The 10,356-nt window shown below is 31.4% G+C and overlaps 1 protein-coding gene across 1 annotated transcript; it reads right to left on the bottom strand.

Annotated features, from left to right (window-relative positions):
• Positions 1–5,085: 5,085 nt before the first annotated feature.
• Positions 5,086–6,054, bottom strand: LOC127083376 (late embryogenesis abundant protein). The gene is made up of 2 exons (XM_051023689.1): positions 5,587–6,054; positions 5,086–5,483 (listed from the first exon to the last, which is right to left on the bottom strand). Exons 1-2 carry the CDS (start codon positions 6,022–6,024, stop codon positions 5,238–5,240), a joined length of 684 nt encoding a protein of 227 aa, XP_050879646.1. The 5' UTR covers positions 6,025–6,054; the 3' UTR covers positions 5,086–5,237.
• Between the last annotated feature and the right edge of the window lie 4,302 nt (positions 6,055–10,356).

Below are 10,356 nucleotides of genomic sequence, written 5' to 3' on the forward strand. Positions count from 1 at the left end.
TTTATAATATATTTAATTATTTATTTTATTTATTTTATTTTTTCTTTTTGTAATAATTATATAAATGATAGTTAAAAATGAATGGAGGAAGTAATTTCTTTTTGACGAATGATTGAAATATAACTTTAATAAAAGAATATTAATAATGATTAAAAACAATAATAACAATAAAACTTTACCGGTGATTCCAAGTGATACTCCAACTCTTTTAATATTTTCAATTTTAATTATATCTTATCTAATTTTATCATACACCCAAACTCTATCATATCTCCAAGATGAAAAGCCTCTGATCAATAAAATATTACAAACAAAGAAAGTCTATAAAATGGATCCATAACCTAAAAAAGTCATTATTAGTAAAAACAATGGATAAAAATCATGTTTCTCCTTTCATCGGGATGTATTTACAAATGATGAATACTTTTCTTTAAAGATAAATTAGAAAATACTTAAAAAATAAATTTTGCATTTTTGTGATATGTTCACTTCATCACAAAATAACAAACCTGTTTGTGAAATAAATATTTTAAAATAAATGACTTATTTTTTAATTAAAATCTTTTAATTTTATACTATTTACTTCACTCATAATATAATATTTTTTATATTATTTATATATATATGATAAAGTTGAATATGCTCATACTTCATAAGGTATTTTAACAAAAGTATTTTTTTTTCGCTTTTCTTTATATACATTTTTGTTTAAAAAAGGATATTCATTTCACTTTATATTGTACTTCTACATCACGATGAAAACTCATAATTGTTCTTAAAATTCAGAAATGCATTTTCGAACGTACTATTTTCACATACATGTCATATCAAATTGTTGAGACACTTTTATTTTGTTAAAATTTAGTTTGAAGATGCATTTCCGTATATGTATTAGAGTGAGTCTGGAGATGCATCTCCGTAACAGCTGAAAGTGCAGTCACGGTATCGCTTATGTGTTTTGATGTTTTTGTCAATTGGATATAGTTTCTTTAGTCTATTTGCGTATTTGTAATTTGTCTCTCATTTATTATTTGTTTGGTTGTACGTTATTCGTATTTCATTTGTATTGTAATCTCTTCAGCTATTGCGTTATGTACCACTAAGAACCATTCTTGCTCAATTCAATCAAAGTGTTTTTTATCCATGATATTGTTTCTTTTATAGCCTAACAAATTGCTAATTTTTTGTTTCATCAGGTGTGGCTTGAATCACAAGTTAGAACTCTTAAAATTTTAATTTTCAATTATTTTATTAGAATCAAATGTTAAACATTATTCGAATCAAAAGTTGTGAGAAAATTGGAAATTGCCTCTAGACCATTTGACTTGACTCACAAAATAAACATGATTCGAGTACATGTGTTACAACTAATGCAAACACAAGTAACACCACAAACATCATAGACAACCCCATAAAATAAGACATAAACTTAATCTCCATCTTCAACAAATCTTCATTTTTCTTGATGATCTTAATCACACTCATAAACTCTTCATTCTTGTCTTTCAAAAATCTAATCACATCTTTTGCACGATTGTTAATGTCTTCATCAAACCATTAAAAATAATTACATATTTTTTTCCTCATAACCTTAAAATTACCACATCCATGAAATCTTCTTCTGAGTCGTATGTCCATGATGTCATCAATGGTGACTCAAGCTCACACCAATATCTATTCCCTCTTTTTCTTATACCTGACTAGTTTACTGAGGCAAATGAAAAACTTGTTTCAGACATGGTTGGATGAAGGGCGCCAAAGCTATTAGATACTAAACTGGGTTTGTTAGATACTGGACTGGATTTGTGAAGAAGAGGATGAATAAAATGGAAGATGGGATTGGGTTGAAAAAGAAGGCGTCGTTGAAGAAATGGAAAAGGAGGCAGTGATGCAAAAGGAGATGTTAGGGTTTGATAACATTGCAATTTTTATATAATGATAATAAAATTTAATTTTTGAAAATTTATCAAAATAAATGACGTATATAACAAATTAAAAATGAATAGGATTAAATTTAAAATGACATGACATTGCCACGTCATCTTGGATAGTGTTGCATCATAAAAAAAAGTCTCAAATTATATTGTTGCATTTTGAACATCGTCCGACAACTTTTGTGTCATTCTTATTTTTTCTTTGGAGCAACTTTACTCTTCACCATCATTGGATCATCTACGGCTGACTTTGTTGTCCCAATAGGATCGTCAGTACTGCAATACTTTTTCTGTAAATTCATAATGACATCCATTATTTCCCCATGAACACCATTCTTTTTTGAAGTTTGTTTGCAAAAAATTGTAAAAGCATAACAATATGCACGAAACCAAGCTTGCTCAATCAAATTCGAATCAACTGAATCGTTATAATTCATGTTCAAATATTCAATTTTTGCATCCTTGATCCATCACGACAAAACCAAACTGGTAGGAATGTGATCAACATGTTCTTCCTTCATGACATAAAACATATGAGAATATGGAAGCCCACGAGAATCAAATAACTTACATAAACACTGGAGTGTTGTACCATCATAAACAACTTTTCTTTCATATTTTTCCCGATAATATTTTGTCAATGTATAAATCTCCGTATCGCCACGAGCAAATATGTTTTTAACAATCATTGCACCAGCCTTATAATTTCATCTTTAACTACTTTGAAAATTTCCGCTGTATAGATTTTAACGGCATCACTCTCAATCAAACGCATGTGAGTTGTCAACACAGGTTTTGAAAACTTTGTTTAAAATAGGCAACCAGTTCATTGTTTTTATACTCTCTCAAAGTCTGCTCAAAATTGTGCATAAATTCAAAAATGCAACCTCTCTTCCTCATATAACTCTTGATTATTGCATTAACAACTTCACATGAGACGTAGTTCTTATACGTTCAAAAAACTTATCACGTAGATATGCAGTTGTCCATAGTGACTTGCTCTCATACGTTTTTTCAACCCAAGGATTTCCTTGAAGTTCGTTTTCTCTAATTAACTCTGACCAAAACTCTTCGAATTGATCCTTTGTAAAATTTGAGTACATGAAATTTTTAAAACCTTCCAAAAATTATGACTTCTTTATATTTTCACCTGCATTCTTATTCAAATGTCAAGCACATAACCGATGGATCGCATCCGAAAACACCTGTTTTATAGCTTCTCTCATAGCCTCATCTCTGTCTGTTACAACTGCTTCAGAGTATTTATCTTCCACACACTTTAAAAAACACCTCAATAACCGCGTATACGTCTCTGTCGTTTCATTTGATACCAATGCATCACCAAAAATAACTGTCTGAGAGTGGTGGTTACACCCTGAGAATGTAATCAATGGGTAGTTGTATTTGTTCTTGTAAATTGTGTCGAAAACCACATCGTCAAAAGAAAAATAGTCAGATATACTGCCCCCATCAGCCCAAAAAAGATACTTCATTATTCCATCACTATTGACAACATATTTAGCATATAGAATGGGATCAGTAAATGACTTTATATTTAAATAATTTAAAGAAGCGGCAACATCACCATCTTTAATAGTAGCGCACATTTTTTTATCAAAATAATTGTACATATTCTTCTTTTGTAAATCCAACACCAACATATCCACCCTTATAAACAATCATGTATCCCATGTGACTGAAAATCTTCGATCTGAGCTCTATCTGCTTCAAAAATTTCACGATAAATAAAATGTAAGTGCACAAACCTAGATGGGATTAATTCATGATTATTATCCTTGTTTGATTTGTAGTACACACGAAGCATACCCGAACATTTGGTACAAGTCAAACGCCTCATCTATTTTTCTATCAACCCTACATTAGTGTTTCTTCTCTCTTAAACCATATTTATTGCATACAAACGGCCTCATTACTGATATTTTACTACCCTCAATTCTTCTTGTCCTAACATCACATTTCCTGATGGCAAAACCATTACATTTTTCATATCGATAATAAAATTCATAAGCTTCATCAATGGTAGTGAATTTCATAGCACGGATTTCATCATCCGTAATAAAATTAATATTCATCAATCTATCATTTACAACTGCATCTAGTTCAACCATATCATCATTGTAAATATTATTAGTACTATCACCATCATCTGAACTTTAATACCCAATAGATACTCAATAATTGTCATCTTTAATGACATTCGAGTCAACATCAGACCTATCACTATCACAATAACAAACGTCGTTGAAATCATAATCGTCGTATTTTCCATAATAAACCAGAATTAACACAATTTTTAACACAATAAAATTCAACATCAATCACAATATCTAATTTAATAATTAAATAGGTACCAACAAATTTGAAAATTCAAAATCATCAAATATAAAACAAAGATTTTTGATCGTGTTTGATGAACGATTGATCGTGTTATGTTTGATGAACTGATTGAATGGAAGAACTTCAAATGTTATCTTTGAATCTTTGATGAAAGATATCTTTGATGAAAGATATCTTTGATGAACGATATCCTATTGTGATAAACGAATGATATGTTTGATGAACTGATTGAATGGAAGAACTTCAAATGTTATCTTTGAATCTTTGATGAACGATATCTTTGATGAACGATATCCTATTGTGATAAACGAATGATATGTTTGATGAACTGATTGAATGGAAGAACTTCAAATGTTATCTTTGAATCTTTGATGAACGATATCTTTGATGAACGATATCCTATTGTGATAAACGAATGATATGTTTGATGAACTGATTGAATGGAAGAACTTCAAATGTTATCTTTGACGAATGATATCTTTGATGAAAGATATCCTATTGTGATAAACGAATGATATGTTTGATGAACTAATCGAATGGAAGAACAATGTTATCTTTGAAGAAAGATGTCCTATTGGACAAAAATAACTTCAATTTGTTCAAAAATAAAAGAGAACACAAGATTAGAGTTCAAATGAAAGAGATAACTTATGTTCTGAAGTTTTCTTAATTGATTTTCATAATAACAATTAAAAAAAATATATATAGATTGAAATAATTGTCACTTAGTATAATATTTTACCTTAGAATTACTATAAAAATAAAAATAAAAATAAAAATGAAGAGAACTACATAAACAAATTGCTAATGAGCAACCTCTCAAAAGATTAAACTAGTAGTTATTAATCATTTAGTACAATATACTAAACACATAAACTACCTAAACTAAGATCACCCATATTAATGTACATATAGAACGCTGACAGAAAATATATGGATACAAGTTCAGTGGTTGTGGTGGCCAGGCAACTTCTCTTTGATCTTCTCAAGTATACCCTTCTTCTCATTATGAGTTGCCTCAGGTGGATGGTGGGTTGCCGCCGCCGTTGGATGGGGGTTGGTACCACCTGCAGCTGGAACAGGAGTGGTTGTCTCTGAATCACGCTCGTCCTTGCTTCCTGGAAGCTTCTCCTTTATCTTATCCTTCACTCCTTTCTTCTTCCTCCTCCCACCTTCTCCATCATCCTCTGACTTTTAAAAACAAAAGTTCAGCCAAAAACAAACCAATCAGAATCAGTATAACATATACATTCTATATATAGAGAGAGAGAGATAGTATTATATTTATACATACGGAGCTAGAGCTTGAACTTGAACTGGAGGAACGACGGAGCCCTCCTCCTGCAGCTTGATGCCTGGCTGGTTCGGTGGAAATTAGATCTGCCACGGTTGTTTTAGGATGTGTGGTTGCACCACCACCGTAAGCACCAGTACCGTAAGTTCCAAAACCAGAACCTGCAGTGGTGGTGGCCGTACCGGAAGTTCCAAAACCAGAACCTGCAGTGGTGGCCGTACCGGAAGTACCAAAACCAGAATCTGTAGTGGGATTATTAAGAGCAGTGGTGGGCGTACCGGAGGTACCAAAACCAGAAGGTGTAGTGGCGGCGGTGGTTACTACACCGGTAAGGTGGATAGGATTGCCATGTTCGTCAGTTAACTTAACCGGGTTACCGAGTTCATCAGTTAGTGGGATTGGGTTTCCAAATTCGTCTCTTATTTGTATTCCAGCCATTTTCTGCAGAGTATCTTATAGAATTTGTTGTTATTGTTAGCTTCTTATATAAAAACAAAAGAAAGTATTGGCGGTGGAGAATACATTATGGCATGTACGTAGGTGGTGAGCACACCCGTTGCCACGTAAGACGCATGAGGACACGTGTTCACTTGCAAGTTGCCACGTAAGATACATGAGGACATATGTTCCCTTGCAAGGCTCTGCTCTACATTTTGTTTGCTTGCTTGCTTTTTGAATTTTTGAATGATGAATCATCTTATCCTCTATGGATGCACTCATTATTTACTTGTGTCAGTTTGCCTCTTCAGATGTATTTTGACCAGGCACATTTGTTTTTTTTTGGCAAAAGCTAATTGCATTAGAATTAAAAAATAGTCTAAACAAAGTACATATTTTTATCTAAATAATAAACTTTTTTAAATAAATTCTTAAAATAATTAATTTTTTCACGTAATTTCTAAAATAATCTATTTTTAAATTTAAAAAATCTAAAATAAAGTGGTGTTACCCGATCAATTGGCGACTTCATTTAAAAAAAAATTGTATGTGGTGTTGTTAATTCAATTAAGGTCTGTATGCATTGTGTAAGAGGTTGTGTCAATTAGTCTGACGTCTGTGTACAAGATCTATGTGGCGACGTCAATTCAATTGGCTACTATGTGTTTGATGTTTTTTTAGTATAAATTGAAGTGGATTCTACCATTTACTCCACACCTCTTGTCATATTCTTCTTATTTTTTCTTCAGTAGATCTATCATGGGGCAACTTTTTTGGGGCAATTGTTCTTCCTTCGCATATTTTCGTTGTGTCAAATTATGTCCCCTTGATATGTAGGTCAATAATCCTTCTTTGCTACCATCGGGAAGCTAGTGTTGTATTGAATGCGTTTAGGACTTTGTAAACGACGGATATATGCTTGAAAGTGTCCTGACTAGGGGTGTTCAAAACCAAACCAACCCAATAGAAAACCGCAAACCAAACCAAACCAAACCAAAACCACAAAAAACCGCATTTGGTTCAGATCCGTTTGGGTCATTCTCTAACAAAACTGCACGGTTTGGTTTGGTTTGGTTTGCGGTTTGTATTTTTCAAACCGAACTAAACCAAACCAAACCATATTATGTTACAACTCAAACTTCAATTATCCCACATCCAATCCAAAACTCAAACTTAGTATGCCTTAACCTTACAATTAAAAACTATTTTCTCTTACTCACACTTAGGATTTCAATTTCAACCTTCTTAAATCTCTCCCAGTAGTATCGCACATTCTTCTCATCTTCTTTATCATGTACGTTTCGCTTTTTCTACTCTAATATTTCATCTCTTATGTTCTTTCCTTTTTATCTTTTATGTTACTATTTTCTCTTCCAATTACGTTTTTGTCGCACATTTTTTCTCAATCTCGCATCTCATATGTTCTTTTTTTCATCTTCTCTAATATCTCATTTCATATGTTTTTTATGTTTTATTATAATGTCTTTGATATTATTTTATTCTACTATTATATATATGTTTTTTATTCCATTTTTGTCTAATCTAATTTTGTGTATATTGAATGCGAAGTTTTTGTCTAAATATGATAAGTTTGTATGTTATTTAGTAATGTATGAATGACTAAATACAAAGTTATGTTGTTCTCTATAGGTGTATGTATGACTCAATAAAAATATTGTAAAAAACCGAACCAACCGAACCAATCCAAACCGCATTGGTTTGGTTTGGTTTGGTTTTATTTCTAAAAGTCAACCGAACCAAACCGAACCAAACCGAACCGCATGTTTTTTTCTCTTGCGGTTCGGATGATTTTTATCGCCAAAACCGCCCAAACCGCACCGCGAACACCCCCAGTCCTGACGAGTGTATGAGCAATGTCATAATGACATGAGAGCAAGGTATACAAAAGGCTTGAAACTTAGCACAGTCGCACCAACCTCAATTTAGCTCGACCTGATAGTATCGATATGGCCTCCCTTCACAGTGGTTCATTATTTCCTTTACACTAAAATTGTGTCTATGTTGGTTAAAGATTGTAACTGCATGTGTGCCAGCGCCTATCAACGATAACAACTTCACATTCCCATACACACATATTATTTGTATTTACTTACTTTACCCATTATTATTTTTAAATAGTTTATTTTAATAAATTTCGTTTAGATGGTCGGCTCTTGGTATGACTTACAACAAATGTCCTAGACACTGCATCACTCAATATTACAATCTCTTGGATCACCTTACACCAGGCGATGTATTACCACTAAACTAATCAATGCATAATAATTTATTTTTAACATTTACCCATTTTATAATCTAATTTATTTTTAACATTTACCCATTTTATAATTTAATTTATTTTTTCTCTACAATTTATTTCGTGATCATATATAGCCCTGGAACATCATCATGAAATCAGAGAAGAAGATGCAATCGTTTATACTACATGCACACTGATCATCAGACTCACCACTATAGAGATGCACCATAGTGACCGTGTGAAACTGCAATTCGACATGCGTCAACAAATCTCAGATCCCCATATGTGCCTCAGACAATGGCATCAATGCAAAATTAATGAACAATTGACTCGTGACAATTGGAAAACTTCGCTAAATCTGAGTGTCGTAAATGAAGACATCAATTCATATGTTGGAGTAAGCTTTGCACACATGCAAATCCTATGTGTATGGGAATGTTAAGTTGTTGTCAATTGGATTGACAACACCATATGCAGTCATCAATTCAATTGATAACATCTCTTATTTTTTAAATAGAGATATCAATTCATCAAACAACATTGTCTCAATGTTGGAGTAAGCCTTGCACACATGCAAATCCTATGTGTATCGGAATGTTAAGTTGTTGCCAATTGGATTGACAACATCACATGCAGTCATCAATTCAATTGATAACATCTCTTATTTTTTAAATAGAGATATCAATTCATCGGACAACATATCTTTGTTCCAAAAAATATGTTTAAAAATTAATTACTTTGAAAGTTATGTGGAAAAAGTGATTATTATAAAAATTTATTTGAAAAAAGTGGTTATTTAGATGAAAAATTTAAAAAAAAAAAAAAAAAAAAAAAACTTTGCCAACACCCTAATACAAAATTGGAGGGAAAATAAAAGAGACATCAGCTAAATCTGAGCTATACAACCACCGCACTCTAAAGTTCTACAAAAACAGAACCAAGAAAAGAATCACCAAACTCCAATGCCACAAAAACAAAAACAAAAAGTAGTCACTTAATCGGAGGAATACAGTTGTTCACATCATAAGGAAGGAACAAGAGAGTCCATAACTACATTAATCAAAACTCAACAAAGGTTTGTTCACAGAAATGACAGTTAAAAACGATTATTAAGGCAAAGAATAAATAATTAGTCTTATGTTTTAAAGGATATTTTTAAACTCAAAAAACAAAATAAAAATCAAAATGTTGTTAAAATAAGACTTAAATAGTTTTTTAGTGTTTTTTTTTTGATAAAATCCTTAAATATTGATTTTTATTTGATTTTAGTTCCTAATTTTAAAATAGACACGAAAATCTGTATGTTTTCTACAAATTTTTGTTTCTATAGAATTTAAAAGAATTTCAAGATTCAAAAATTATTTCCAAAAAAAATAAAGGAACGAAAATAAAAAATACGTCAATTTATAAGAATCAAAAGACTATTTAAACCTTAAGATAAAATATAAAATAGGAAGAATGCATTTGACTAAAATAAAATTTAAATTAAATGACAAAAATAATTTTTGAAACGTACATTACTAATAAATATAAAACCGCGCAGAAGGAAAAGAAAAACTAAAGATGTCTCATCATGTGGCAAAAGTCTCCTTCTAAATGAACAAAAGAAAAAGTTCATTCAAAAAGTTGAGATACAAGGCATAATATTGAAAAGAAAGTGCAAAAATAGATGATAAAATTAAAGTCTCATGTATTGAAAGTCATATCCAAAAACTAAAATCAAGAGTTATAGATCACATATATATGGCAAAAGATGAAAAGAAAAGACTCAACATTATTCTTTTCTCTCGACTCCAGTATTACTTTCATGCTATCTTCTGTCTTAACAGAAATATTAATATCAATTTATTAGAGCTTTGACAACAAAGTTTGACTTGAAGAAAGAATATTTGATCTTGTGATATCTCTCTTCCATTTTACTATTTTATGGAGATGGCAATTCATTCATCTTTGGTTTGTGTCATCTAACAGAGTCCTCTTGCTAAGTCAGCTATTGAACACAAAAATTGTAGTTGATGAAGTCAAATTTCATCAAATTGAATCGAGCAATATTGAAACAGTGGAGATGGTGA

Source organism: Lathyrus oleraceus, chromosome 5 (assembly GCF_024323335.1).
Source record: "Lathyrus oleraceus cultivar Zhongwan6 chromosome 5, CAAS_Psat_ZW6_1.0, whole genome shotgun sequence".
NCBI lineage: Eukaryota > Viridiplantae > Streptophyta > Magnoliopsida > Fabales > Fabaceae > Lathyrus > Lathyrus oleraceus.